The 15,432-nt window shown below is 44.1% G+C and overlaps 1 protein-coding gene across 1 annotated transcript in view; it reads right to left on the bottom strand.

Moving 5' to 3' along the window:
* NKPD1 (NTPase KAP family P-loop domain containing 1) overlaps positions 1 to 11,145 on the bottom strand; it is a 42,311-nt gene extending 31,166 nt beyond the window's left edge. Inside the window, exon 1 of the mRNA XM_033158382.1 lies at positions 11,088 to 11,145. Within this exon, the coding sequence (XP_033014273.1) occupies positions 11,088 to 11,102 (15 nt within the window). The 5' untranslated portion in view covers positions 11,103 to 11,145. The remainder of the gene's footprint in view (positions 1 to 11,087) is intronic.
* Positions 11,146 to 15,432: the final 4,287 nt, after the last annotated feature.

Here is a 15,432-nt window from a genome sequence, read left to right as displayed (position 1 = left end):
ACAGATCCTGAAGTTGAGGCTCCAGTACTTTGGCCACCTCATGAGAAGAGAAGACTCCCTGGAAAAGACCCTGATGTTGGGAAAGATGGAGGGCACAAGGAGAAGGGGATGACAGAGGATGAGATGGTTGGACAGTGTTCTCGAAGCTACTAACATGAGTTTGGCCAAACTGCGGGAGGCAGTGAAGGATAGGCGTGCCTGGCGTGCTCTGGTCCATGGGGTCACGAAGAGTCGGACACGACTGAACAACAACAACAACTCCCAGGTCCTAGTCCAGCACACTAACTGCTAGACCACACTGACTAGCAGGCTAAGGATGCATTCCCCAACCCACTAGGAGTAAGCCACATTAGGACTGAGTAGACATGGTTAAGACTGCACTGTCAATGCGTTGACTGAGATGTAAATCCTCTTGGTTTCAGTGGTAGTTGATTCCAAGAAAATATGTTTGGGTTGACAACCATGGGGTATTTTTAACCATTAGGCTTCTATATATTCTTGAAAGGTATTTCATGTGATCGATTAATACAGAAATAATGTGAATGTCTTGAATCTAGGGTAGCAAGCAGCTACTCACCTATTCACCTGTAACCATGAAGGATCTTCTCCAGATGACTAAACTTGGAGTATTTTGGAAAAGTTGTTGTTGTTTAGTCGTGTCCGACTCTTCGTGACCCCATGGAACAGGGCACGCCAGGTATTCCTGCCCTCCACTGCCTCCTGCAGTTTGGCCAAACTCTTTTTTTTTTTTTTTTTTTTGCAAACTCTTTTTATTTTCATCAAAAGGAAAATAAACACTCAACAGTCATTATACAAATGTTTACAATATTGCATAAACTCCGCCGAGTTTTTTGGACTTCCTTCCTTCTTTACTCTGGTTTTCTAATTTTACATCTTTCTCTCGCTTTACCTTCTTTTATACATGTTTTGTTTTCTTGTTGTAATTATATCTCTTTCCATATTTTTACTCTGCTGCAAGATTTCTCTCATACCTGTAAATGCCATCAAATTTTATATTCTTTCATATAATTTATAAATTTACTCCATTCCATTTGAAACCTCTGATCTCTTTGTTCTCTTATTTTTCCAGTTAGTTTCGCCAATTCTGCATATTCTAATAATTTCCTTTTCCAATCATCTATTGTAGGTACTTCTTTTACTTTCCAATTTCGCGCCAGTAACATTCGTGCCGCTGTGGTGGCATATAAAAAGAATTTTTGGTCTTCCTTTTTAATCTCCTCCCCCACTAAGCCAATTAGGAAGGCTTCCGGCTTTTTAATGAATGTATATTTAAGTATTTTCTTTAATTCATTATAGACTGCTTCCCAAAACTTTTTAACCTTTTCACATGTCCACCACATGTGGTAAAATTCTCCATCTTTCATTTCACATTTCCAACATTTTTTGTCATACTTCCTATACATTTTCGCTAATTTTACTGGCGTTAAGTACCATCGGTACATCATTTTCATGATGTTTTCTTTCAAGATTATGCAGGCTGTAAATTTGATGTGTTCTTTCCAGAGTTTTTCCCACATTTCCAATTGTATATTATGACCCACATCCATAGCCCATTTCACCATTGCCTCCTTCACTTCTTCATCCTTTGTGTACCATTCTAGGAGATAGTTGTACATTTTTGAAAGTAATTTCTCCTTTCCTTCTAATATTTCTACCTGGAATTTCGATTTTCTATTGTCAAAATTACATTTTCTCTTGTCCTCATTGAATAGATTGTACACTTGGTGATATTGAATCCAACCTGTCAAATTTCCAGCCACCTGATCATATGATTTAATTTTCCATCCTTTCTCTGTTTCAATTAGTAAGTCCTCATACGTTATCCAATTTTCTTCCTCTGTATTTATTTTTTTTATTGTCAGTATCTCTATGGGGGACAACCATCTGGGTGTCTTTCTTTCTACCAGGTCTTTATACCTTTGCCACACCTCATAAAGTGGTTTTCTGAATACATGTGTCAGAAATTCTTTGTGAACTCTCACTTTGTTCTGCCAGAGGTAGGCGTGCCATCCATACCTGTTGTTAAAACCCTCCAAATCTAACAACTCCTTATCTTTCAGCACCATCCACTCTTTTAACCAAATCATGCATGATGACTCATAGTAAATTTTTAAATCTGGCAGTCCAAATCCTCCCCTCTCTTTTTTATCTATCAAAAGTTTGTGTTTAATTCTCGGGCGTTTGCCCTGCCAGATAAATTTTGACAGAAATTTCTGCCAGTCTTTTAATTGACTTGTGCCCTTAATTACTGGCACCATTTGAAAAAGAAATAAGAGTTTTGGTAGAACCATCATTTTAACGCTCGCTATTCTTCCCCACAGTGATAGGCTTAATTTATTCCAGATTTCTAGATCCTTTTTAATTTCTCTCCATATTGGGTCATAATTATCGCTAAATAAATTTATATTTTTTGGAGACAGCCAAATTCCCAAATATTTTACCTTTTTAACAATCATAATGCCATATTTTTCTTGTAAATCTTCGGTTTCCTTCTTATCTAGATTTTTAACCAGTATCTTTGTTTTCCCTTTGTTTAGCTTAAAACCCGCGAGCTTTCCAAACTCCTCCATCAATTCCAGCACTTTCCCCAAACTTTGCATTGGTTCCTCCAATGTCACGACCATATCATCCGCAAATGCTTTTACTCTGAATTCTCTTTTGCCAATCTTAATACCCTTGATGTTTGCTGTATCTCTTATCTTATTTGCTAAAATTTCCAGAACAATAATAAATAGAAGCGGTGAAATCGGGCAGCCCTGTCTTGTGCCTTTTGTTATACCAAATTTATCTGTCAATGTGCCATTAATCACCAATTTTGCCGTTTGTTCTTTATATATAGCCAATATCCCATTCATAAATTCAGTTCCTATCTCCATCTTTCTTAGAATTTTTATCATAAATTGCCATGATACGTTATCGAATGCCTTTTCGGCATCTATAAAGATCAATGCTGCTTTTTTATCTATTTTTAAATCCAGGTACTCAATTAAATCAACAACTGTTCTTATGTTACTTTTCATTTGGCGTCCAGGGAGGAACCCCGTTTGATCTTTGTGAATTATTGTATTTAAGACTTTTTTCAACCTTCCTGCTAATATATCAGTAAATAATTTATAATCTAAATTCAATAATGAGATAGGCCGATAGTTTTTCACATTCAGCAAATCTGTGCCTTGTTTGGGGATTAATGTCACAAATGCCTCTTTCCACGAGTCCGGAACTCTTCCGCAGTTTGGCCAAACTCATGTTGGTAGCTTCGAGAACACTGTCCAACCATCTTGTCCTCTGTCGTCCCCTTCTCCTTGTGCCCTCCATCTTTCCCAACATCAGGGTCTTTTCCAGGGAATCTTCTCTTCTCATGAGGTGGCCAAAGTACTGGAGAATGGAGAGGTTTGATCTTTTTGCAGTCCATGGGACTCTCTTGCCAAATCATTTTTATTAGAGTTTCCAATATAACAGAATCACATCGAAACATTCCAGATTACATTCCAAATTATTTATCCAATTATCAATTTTAAAAATTCCAAATCTACCGAATTATTATTTAAATTTATTTTTTGGGGGGTTTCCCATGCTTCAAACTCCGGAGGTGTCTGATCAACTATTGTCCTTTTTTTCCTGTCCTTCAATATTTTCACAGCCTCTGATATATTCCAACAAGCAAGATAAATCAATGCAAACAATGTTTCTATGTGGATTTAAGTCCATATTTCACCACCATACAATCGCTTTGCCCCTTGACTCTCTTGATTCCAAAAGCCTAATCACGGACAGTCGCCATCTTCGTTCTCTTCCGATAACACCCAAACATCTTTTTCCACAGCTGTTATTCACCCGTCTGCTTCCACTTATATCTTTCAGGAGAATTAGCCAGTTGTATTAGAAGTGTCGTATATTGTAGAGGTTTTTTTTTGGCTTTCTTCTCCTTCTGATTCTGTGTTACGCAGCTCGGGTTTGTCTATTTCAACTGCGTCATTCCTAGGAAACCATCCAGGTTCCTCCAATTAAGATCAGTCAGTGTCCAAGGGGTTCTCTCTTTGCCAAAATCAGCATATAGAAATGCTTTGCCCCACTTCCAAGTATTAATGGCATAGCTCATTATCACATAGGGATAGCATTGTTCATTATTTATTTTAATTCACACACAGTTTATATTTATATTGTCAAATCTTCTCAACCGAAATCAAATTATCAGTCTTTCAAATCTCACTTGTTATGCATAGTGAAGTTGGGTCTTCGGGGGGTGGGGGTGGGTGTATGCCCGTTATATAAAATAGTAAAACAAAATACAATCACAGAGTCCGAGGCTCCCCCCCCCCTTTCCGTCCCGCTTCCACATACCGATACGATGATAAAGTCTTATTTCCTTTGTTTTCCTTCTTGGCTGTTCAGTGGCTGGGCTTTTTAACAAAGCGTGTTCTCTTTCCTGGAGAGCACGTGTTGCGGTTGGGGCCAGAAAGACACCCCTCTGTTGTTGGGCGGGTTAGGATAGATGGTCTCATGTAATTGGGTCCAGGGTGTAGCTGGGGAGATTTGAATGTAGCAATTTATTGATTGACAGGCCAGGGTCTATATATGGTTTAGCACGCTGCTCATTCCCCCTCTTCGCTGCGTGCATCGGATCTCCTGGAACACTTGAACCGTCTGGAGGACAGTGGAGCGATCTTCTCATTGTCTGGTTAAATTTATTTGTTTCTCCTTTCTCATTACGGGGAGCAGCAGCTTCCGTTTCCCCTTCGGCTTTTGGGTCTTTTGTGAAGGCCTGCTCTGATTTCTTAGCCTTTTGCTGGCTGTCCTCGGCTATTCAGAGAAGCTTGCCCCCATCCCTGAGCAGGTGCAGCAGTACTTGACTCACCTGCTATAGATCGGATGCAACACATAAATCATCAGGATCCAGTCTGCTGCAATTCCTGTTTGGCAACACTTAATTTTTCAGAGACCTTGCGCAAAGTATGTCATGCGCAGGGCCTTGGAAAGTTGGAGTATGCTCCAACTTCCGAGGACAGCGGGCAGTGAGCAGGTCACTTTGACCTATGCATTATCTGCAGCACGTCAAGACTTGTCTGTTGGTCAAAGATTGAGGCATAATTCCTTTCTGCTGGGTATCCATGGCAATTTGGTGCACAGTGGGTTGGGGAAACTGCATGGGAGCCAGCACGGGGCCAAGAGTCCAGAGGCTTATTGCTTCATGACTTTTCCTTAACTGATTTGCAGCTTGTCGTTAGAGTCAGGAGCTCTAAGGCAGACCTGTGGCCAAAGGGGAGGCCACCATCAGGCTTCTGGTCACAGGTGTGGCGGGTCCTTGCCCGGTCATGTATACCATAAATATTTGGCTATTCGTCCCCATGGGGGTCTGGTTCCCCCCTAGTGCACGAAAGTAGATTCCTGTTAGCCAGGCATCAATTGGCTCATGTTGGGCACCAGCGACTGCGGCTTGCCTACTGCTGAACACGATTCATTCCTTCCATGTAGGTGCTGCTACATGGACTCGTACTGGGGCCTGTCAGGGGACAGGTCTATGAATTCGGGTCATTTGGTAGTTCACACGGCCAAAGGTTATGCCAGGAAGCGTCGCCAGTGATGCCTGTACTGATGTCTGTCTGTTATTTCCTCTTTCACAGGAGCAGCTGTGCGCATTTGGATTGTCAGCCACAGCATCATGCACTGGGCTGGCATGCGCGCTGACGAGTCTGGACTGGGGCGCCATCTTGACCGTTCTGCCCATGTGAACATATCTTGGAGGTCCAGATGGCGAATGCTTTGGGGGAGGAGTTCCTTCCTTGGGTGCGGTCGAGTGTGACCTGCGAAGGTCCTCCTGCAGCGCTGGTGGTGCTACTGGGCAAACTGTCCATGTCAGTGTATCCTGTATGTCCAGACAGGGAATGCTTTGGGGAGTGGTACGGCTGGGTGAAAATGATTTGCCAGCCACTGATTGCTGCACTTTACGTTCCGTAATTCAGAGGGATTTGGGTGAACTGGCGGCCTTTTTGCCTGCTGTAAAAAATTTCTGGTCTCGCTTGTTGCAAAGGCGCGTATGGCGGGGTAGTCATTCCCCAGCTGCCACAGAAAAGGCGAGGAAACGCACCACTGGGGCAGTGATTAAGAAGGTTCGTGAATTGGGTGGGCTTGTCATAGCTCACCCAGATATTACCTTCAAAGCACTTTCCCTTTACAGGGCTGATGGGGTGCACTTGTCCCCAGTGGGAAATGATGTCTGGCTGACGTCCGTTGCTTTAGGGCTACAAACTTGGTTGGCTTCGTGAGTGGTTTGGCGGCGAGCCTATAGGGCTCTAGTGGCGGTTAGGCATTGGTTCATTTTGGTTGGGGAGGGGTCAGAATTGACGGTGGTTGCCCCTCCAATGCTGCTGCTGCGCGGGGAATTCCGTTAAAGGAATCCAGGGGCTCGCTATGCTTTTGTCCGTATCCCCCAGCCGGGGGCCAGGGCCACGCAAGAGCCCCTGGGAACATTTGGGGAGAAGCGAGGACCAGACCCCCGGCTCCAATTCTCTACCCAAATTGGGTTTTCCCCTTACTGACAAATGTCAGTTCTGTCCCGAGAGTGACAGATAGTCCGAACCAATGCCTAAGCAACCACTCACGCAATTTGTATTTTAATAAAGTTGTGGCCAAATTAATGCCAAAAACCTTAAACTTAAATTTATGTCTGAAGTGTGAATTATTTGAGGGGTGGTCTGGGGACCTCAACACGCAAAGCGTGTTCTCTTTCCTGGAGAGCACGTGTTGCTGTGGTCGACACAGTCAAATGCTTTTGTGTAGTCAATGAAGCAGAAGTAGATGTTTCTCTGGAACTCTCTAGCTTTCGCCATAATCCAGCCCATGTTCGCAATTTGGTCTCTGGTTCCTCTGCCCCTTCAAAATCCAGCTTGCACTTCTGGGAGTTCTCGGTCCACATACTGCTTAAGCCTGCCTTGTAGAATTTTAAGCATAACCTTGCTAGCATGTGAAATGAGCGCAATTGTGCGGTAGTTGGAGCATTCTTTGGCACTGCCCTTCTTTCGTGAAAGCTCATACCAAGAACAAACTTAGTTGGTCTCTAAGGTGCTACTGGAAGGATTTTTTTTATTTTGTTTTGACTATGGCAGACCAACACGGCTACCTACCTGTAACAGTTTATAAAAATGTTGAACAACAACGGGCCTAGGACAGAACGCTGCAGCACCCCACTTGTTACTTTTTTTCTAGGATGACAAAGAAGTATCTGAAGAAGTGTGCATGCACACGAAAGCTCATACCAAGAACTAACTCAGTTGGTCTCTAAGGTGCTACTGGAAAGAATTTTCTATTTTGTTTCGACTATGGCAGACCAACACGGCTACCCACCTGTAAAAGAAATATTAGTGAGCACTCTTTGGGCTTGGTCAGTCAACCAGCTGCAAATCCACCTATCAGTTGCCCTGTCCAGCCTACGCTTTACCAGCTTCTCCACAAGAATATCATGGGGGTTTTTGTCAAAAGCCTTGCTGAAATCAAGAGACCACAGCTGTCAAGGGTGCTCCCCAGCAAAGGGAATGCACACAGCAGATAGTTAGCTCTTTATTGTCAAAGATAACACAATCATTTCTACATCTCCAGATACCTATCCATGCTAGTCAAGCCCCAAGCAGCTATTCCCCGGTCCACACTCTATGGAGAAGTTGCAGCAACAGGGGACCACTCCGTCTCAACCAGTTTATGTACCTTCCCCTGATGAGCTGCACACACACACCCAGAGACTACACCTGCGAGGCAACTTCCTCCGCTCATCACTTTTCAAACCCCTCCTGGTTCTGGGAGATGATGAGGCAGGAGAAAGTGGGGACGCACCTTGCCCGCCACTTGTCTGATCTGCCCCTGACTTTTGCCTCCTTGCCGGTACAGTTCCCCATAAATCACGGATCCCCTCTCCCAAGTCAGATTCCAACCTCACTTCCCCCATTACACACACATCAGCATCCTGCCAGTCCCTGACACCAGCATCCCCCTCATCCACCAAACTTGCAAAAAGAAATGGGATTACTCCAGCATGACTTGTTTTTGAGAAACCCAAACTGGGTCCTAGTAATCACAGCATCTTTTCCTAAGTGCTCACACACCGACCTTTTAATTATCTGTTCCAGGACCTTTCCTGGTATCAACATCAAGCTGACTGGTCGCTAGTTACCTGGTATGAAGCATAGCTTGTTTGTTTGTTTGTTTGTTTGTTTGTTTGTTTGTTTGTTTGTTTGTTTGTTTTACCTGAAGTATCCCCAATCTGCCCTTCACCTAAAGGTTCCAGGGTGGAGAAATACACAATATAACCAACATTAATCAATAACATGAAAACTGCATAAAACAAAATGGAGTGTTCAATTTGCAAATAAAACCAGCAGTGACGACATAAATTCAAAACTTCACCCCTCTTCAAAAGCCTGCTTAAAGGGGTGCTTTGATGCCAAACCACACATTACCCAGATTTCTGTGGAATTTTTCCTTTTTTTTTTTTTTAAATGAAAGCAGCTCTTAGAGGCTGCAATCAGAAGTGGAGGAAAGGCGAGTAGGGAAGAAGCTGTAAAGCTATTTTTTCACCAGAAACACCAGTCCAGCTGCTTTTTCCTCCCATTTGTTGTTGTTCAGTCGTTCAGTCGTGTCCGACTCTTCCTCCCATACCCCCCCCCAAAATCTCGGCAAAAGTAGCTCAGGTGTGTTTATAAATCTTCCAGTTAACCATTTCTTCATCCCATCACATGTGTTGAAGTAAGATTCAGCTGCGAGTCCAGTCAGCATCTGTATGTCGAATGGGTTGTGTTTGTGCGCCATCTTGCCCTTTGCCTCAGGCGGCAAAATGTCTCGAGCCAGTCCTGCGTCCTAGCAGTGAGCTACAGCCCCTTCCCCGAGTTGCCATTTCCTCACTGGGAACCCATTCTGGTCTGCAAAGGTGAGATCACGAAACCATCAAGGATCACTTTCACACCGAGACCTGCAAACATCCTGAAATGGCGCTGAGCAGTGATAATCCATGTGGATTGATTTGGGAGGTACACGTGGGAAGTGAAGGAAAGTTTTTTTGGGGGGGAGCAATATGCTGGGCTTGCATCCCCAATAGCTCTTGTGCATTTTGGCAGCCAGGAACCTGGATGAGAGGAATTTAATTAGGTAATTGCATCCTGATGGCCGGTGACAATGCATCGCAGCTACACCAGCCCGGATGTGTGTGTGAGTGTTTGTGTGGGGAGGAGGGGATTGAAAGGAAGAGTTTTCACAGCCTTGATTGGGGCAGAAAAGATGCTTTGTTTGTTGGGAGCTGACTGAGAACTGCTAAGCAGCTGGCAGAAGGTGACCATAGCACCTGAGAGACACTCATGGAATGGACAGCTCAGAGCAAATCATAAAATTGCAGAGTTGAAAGGGATCCCAAGGATCATCCAGTCCAGCGCTTTTAATTTTTTTGCATTAAAAACAACAACAACAGGGTGCTTCCAGACCATTTCCCCCTAGGTAGGATTCATTCACACACTGGAAAATTCAGGTTGAGCAACCGAAGTCGATTTGGAGCTCTTGTGCAACAGACCTCCTTCCTCAAAAGATCAGACTTTTTGCAATAGAGAAAGTGACGGGAAAATGCACTGGGACTTGTGGGATAACCTGTTTTGATGTCACCTAACCTCGCCACAAACGAGGATGAATGCTCATTAAACAGCCAATGTCATCTAACCTCTCCCAAACGTGCAAACAAATCCAGACTAATTCTCAAAAAACTAGTTGTCCTCTGAAAAAAGACCAGAGTCTTGTGGCAGCTTAAAAGCTAACTTTTTTTTTGTGGCAAAAGTTCTCATGGATTACAGTTTACAGTACTTCGCCAGATGCATGAAATATCGTCCTGAATTACAGGTGTGTATATGTATCCCTGTAACTCCGGGTGACATTTTATGATTGTTGCTGCTTTTATTCGGTGGGGTGTGTGTGTGTGTGTGTGTGTGTGTGTTTGTAATGATTTTATATTCTGTTCATGTTAGTCACCCTGGGAACTTTGTTGAAAGGCCACCTAGAAATGCTTCAAGCAAGCAAGCAAGCAAAACAAACAAACAAACAAACAAACAGACAGACAAACAGATAAACAAATAAATACTTTTTAGTTATGGCACAAGAAATCCCCAGAACAATCTTTTCAAACAGAAACTGGAATCAGAGTGAAATGTCATGAACCGGTTCTGAATGTGAAAAATGACAATTGGGGTCAGGTAATCTATTATTTAGGGGACGCGGGTGGCGCTGTGGGTTACACCACAGAGCCTAGGGCTTGCTGATCAGAAAGTCGGCGGTTCGAATCCCCGCGATGGGGTGAGCTCCTGTTGCTCGGTCCCTGCTCCTGCCAACCTAGCAGTTTGAAAGCACGTCAAAGTGCAAGTAGATAAATAGGTACCGCTCCGGCGGGAAGGTAAACGGCGTTTCCGTGCGCTGCTCTGGTTCGCCAGAAGCGGCTTAGTCATGCTGGCCACATGACCCGGAAGCTGTATGCTGGCTCCCTCGGCCAATAAAGCAAGATGAGCGCCGCAACCCCAGAGTCGGACACGACTGGACCTAATGGTCAGGGGTCCCTTTACCTTTACCTTTAATCCATTATTTAACTGATTTTTAGTACAGTGGTACCTTGGTTTAAAAGTCCATTCTTAAACTTAAACTGTTCTTAAACCGAGGTGCGCTTTCCCTAATGAGGCCTCCCACCGCCGGTGCCCTTCCACCATTCGGCTTTTGTTCTTAGACCGAGGTAAAGTTCTCAAACCGGGACACTATTTCCGGTTTTGCGGAGTTTGTAAACCGAATTTTTCTTAAAGAGGACTGTTCTTAAACCGAGGTACCACTGTTCCTGTGGTTTGGCCTCCATTCCTTGCATTGTCGCTTTAACACCTTTTGAGGTAACAAATAAGTTTTTTTTAATGTGTCTTAACGATTAAGCAATAAAGGGAAGTGGATACACACAGTTACTACCTTGGGTGGAGATACACAACAGTCAAAGTGGTTGGAAGAGTTCAGCCAGAACTTGCAGGGTTATTGTTTCGTCCCATTCAGAGATTGCAAAACCCGCTTACGGTTTGTCTAGTCATGGATGGGGAACTTGTCACTTCCCAGCTCCTGTCAGCCCCAGCCAGCAGTACTAACAGTCGGGAATCTGGAAAAACAACAGGTTCCTCACTCTTGCAGATGTTATCATTTGGAAAATTCCAAAATCTGCTTGGGGGGGGGACTTTTATTAGCCCAAACAAACATTTTTTCTTACTCCTTCCTGCCCCCATTTTGCTTACCATGTGGCCCGATTAAGGGTTCTGGATAACTTTGACACTTAACACTTACTATGAATTTAAACACCTGTTAACATATCATAACTAAATTTTGCACTCAACTAAGGAGCTAGTTTTCACCTGTGTTTGGACACAATTTATCAATGTAGCAGAATGAATCTCTCAAAACTGCGTTGATCTATATCAAATATTGCATGATGGTTCCTGAGATCAAGGAGCAGGTTTCCTCCATATGTTTGCAAACAACTGGGCAGCATTTCAAACCTTTCAATACTGCACTGATTTTAACCACTGATTTGGGGGGGGGGGTGTCTTAGAATTCCTGAACAAGGCTGCAAGGAAGAGCATAAGAAGAAAGCCCTGTTAGATCAGGTTAAAGGACCATCCAGTCTGGCAACCTGTTCTCACAGTGGCCAACCGGATACCTATGGGAAGCCAACAAGAGATCATGCGGGCGACAGCACTTTCCCCAGCACTTGTACTGCTTCCATCACTGGAGAGACCACCTAGCCATCATGGCTGGCTGCGAAGCACAAAGATACTGGAGTTATGACGTGGCAGAATGGACTGCAGCACTCTAGGCTGCTGCTGCCAGATCACATTTTTAATGCTCGCCTATGTGGAAAATTCCCTCCAAGTAGAAACTATCATAATAGGGATGGCCACTCTTGACGGTCTGAACTAATCCATTCTACCACTTCATTCTGCTTTGTGTGTAGAGCAAGCCTGATACCCCCTTTTCACAGACAGCGAACTGTTACAGGATGTCTTGACCAAGGCCACATAGATTTTGAGCCGGTGGCAGCGCTGAGACTGAAACTGCATCCAAATACATCTTTCTGTTTGCTGGACTACTCTAGCTGAAATGCTTACGTTTTTAAATGATGTACACCGCCCTGGGATCGTTGGATAAAGGGCGGTATATACCGGTAAATTGAAGAAGAAGAAGAAGGAGGAGGAGGAGGAGGAGGAGGAGGAGGAGGAGGAGGAGGAGGAGGAGGAGGAGAATATTGCATACAGTCACATTACAAGTGACCATTTGGCATGTACTAAATCAAGCATGGGGCCACTTTGTCTTTTTAGACCTTGCATTTGACTAGCTAAATTCTCTTTAAAATTAAATTTAAAATGTGCCAGTCCTCTGAGCAATGAAGCAGTTAACACTGCAGCGAGGATGATGGGATGGTCCTAAAAGGATGCTCAGGCATCATTCAGGAATTAATCTCTCAAAATTACTTTATTTTCCTGATGCTAATGTGTGGAATGCCATTATGTGTAATTACTGTGCCCATAATCTCTCTTTGTCATCTTCTCCCTTCCTCTTGCATGCTATTCCTACCTGCCCATTTCTTAGACACAAGGATAACGTTGGCTTGGGGAGTCACTGGGTGGTTGAGAAAGAGCCTTGGGTTCCTGCACCGGAATGGGTGTGCTTTCAGGCTGAAGCAAGGAAGAACACCAGCGACTAGCTTGGAGGGACTTGTGTGGTATGTGGCTTAAGGTTCCCAGAAAAACGATTTAGTTGGGGAATAACCTGTGCCAAGCCACACAACATCCTGCCTCTGTTTGCTGCAGTCTGTGGGCTCAAGAGACAATTAGAGGGGAGTGAGACAGGAGAGCAAGAGCACTCCCCTGTTTGTGAGCTTCAGCTACCGGTATTCAGACTCACGCCGCCTCTGATTCTGGATGTAGTATACAGACCTTCCAGGCCTCTTAACTCAGGGATGGTGGAGACCTGTGGCCTTCCAGATATTGTGGGACAGCCACTCCCACTTTCCCTGGCTGTTGGCCATGTTGTCTGGGATTGATGGGAGTTGGGTCCAAAAGCATCTGATGTCCCACAGGGATACCCTCCAACACTTTGAAGCCAAAATCCAGGATGCCAGATTCAACTTTTTTATTGAAAGAGTTTGGGTTGCTGTGATCTCATGCAATTTCACTTTGTTTTCGGGGGGGGGGGGACTGAGCGAGGTCACAGCAAGCAAAACAGCCCCATTCATTCATGATAAAAAAACTAAAAAATAGGATGTCCCTTTTTTCTGGGACACTTGTGGGGTATACACAGGTCCCTCACCACTGCCTCAATTAATATGAATTAGGGTGTAATCCTAAAGATATATACCTGGATATAGGTTCCATTGAACTCAATGGTGCTTGCTTCTGAGTACACACATGGAAGACTGTACTGTAAATCCAGTTAGGTAAAACACAGCTCATTAGATTGTTTTCTTTAGGGCAAGCCTGTAATTGACCTTTTAAAATTGACTTAGGAGTTCAAACATCAGACACACCCACTTGATGCATCCTTCAATGGAAACATAAATCATGCTAATAAAATTCCAAGCAGTTCCTATAATCTTAGAATCATACATTGTCTTTAAGCAAATTACCTTTCCTGAGGCTTGTCACTGCATCACAATTGCTTGCAGATTTGGCCCAGCCGATTTGAATACTGTTATGTGCTCTCCCTACTTTCCTGAGATGTGAGACCTTCTGAGAAAACACTACTTGGGTTTGGCTTCATAGAGGAGAGAAGAGTGGAGATGGATGCTGTTTTTGTAATATTTGATTCATTTTGAAATATACAGTAGCGACTACTACAATGAATGAGAGAGCCTCGTCTGGCTGGAGAAGTAGGGGAGAGATTAAGAAGGTTTTGAATAGGGTGGCCAGGTGACAAAGAAAAGAGGGCATGTTCACTAGTCATGCAGAAGAGAGAATTCCAGCAGGGATATAGTGCATGACGAGCTGCACTGGATGAAATTATCTATTTTATGCGACAATTAAAGGTGCAGGAGCCCCAGCCATATCACTATTAAAGGTGCAGGAGCCCTGTTCATTTTTGGGCATCTGTCCACTCTAGCTTTGACTGTTTGGCCAGCAAAGCAGAATGCTTTACAAGTGACTGGGAGAAATGATCCTAATGGCTACTAGCATGGCTTGCTTATTTGCAAATTAACAATCCAGTACAACCGCATTTAACTTTTCAGTTACCTGGTTGGAGGCTGTTGAAATCAAACAATTTAAAGGCTGGAAGGTGGAGAGCTTAAAAGCTTTTTTGGCGCAGGGTTTTCCCAGTGCGGAAAGAGCTTTTAAACTCTCTGTCTTGCTTACCAGACTCTGGGATGCTCTTGCAGGAACTTGCATGACCCTGCAAGACCTCGTGAGAGCATCCCAGAATCTGAAAAGCAAAGCAGAAACCTTAAAAAAAAAACTCTCTTCCTTGTTTGCGGGGTGGGAGTGGGGGTGCAAGGCACTCTTAGCACACCAACTCTGGAAAAATAAGGCTGCTTTCTTGGGAGGGGGGGCTGTCATTACACCAATCAGGCCATTGTTCTGTCTAGCATAGTATTGTGTGCTCTGATTGGCATGAATATCCCAGGTAGACAGAAACCCTTGTTACAGAGATCTGTCAGGTGGAGTTGTCAGGAATTGAAACTTCTGAGTACAAAACATAGGTTTTGTTTTACGACAGTGGTGGGGAACATCCGGCCCCCAAGGCAAATTAAGCCCAGCAAGTATCTTAATTAGGCTCACAAGGCAGTTTTTCCCCAAACCATGCCAGCCTGCCCACATACCTGCCATTACCAGGTATGTGTGACACCAGGTGTGGGGCAGGTGAAGACACAACTGCAAAGGAGCTAGCTCTGCTGGAATCATCTGGTTCTGAAGCGTGGGCAAGAGAAGTCTAAAGGGAAACACTTCCTTTGCTCTTCAAGTATGAAAACAAACCATGAGGTTTGCAGCATCTGCCACCTCTCAGCTCCACATGTTGATTTCAAACTCCAAGGGCAAAGGAAAGGTTTTTCAAGCTGGTCTGCAAAGGAAAACACTTCACCTGATATCAGGGCAACATCCAGTGACTGACAGGTAGGGAGTCCCACCTCCTGCCAAATTGACCCACAGCTGTTGGGCGATAGGTTGCTGGATCCAGTTCCCTATCCCTGCTTTACGAATAAGCTGTGTGCTCCACTCAGTAGATTAGAGTGTGATGCAAGTGCAGTGACATGTGTGCCCAGTCAGAGATTATGATATGTGTGGAGTGTATTATATGCAGGTGATTCAGTCTGTTTCTCCTGCATATATTATATAATCAGGGCCACCTGCTGTTCATAGGACTTCACAATAAGGAAGT

The sequence above is a fragment of the Lacerta agilis genome, chromosome 8 (genome assembly GCF_009819535.1).
Source record: "Lacerta agilis isolate rLacAgi1 chromosome 8, rLacAgi1.pri, whole genome shotgun sequence".
NCBI lineage: Eukaryota > Metazoa > Chordata > Lepidosauria > Squamata > Lacertidae > Lacerta > Lacerta agilis.
This window is presented reverse-complemented; position numbering and strand designations above follow the sequence as displayed.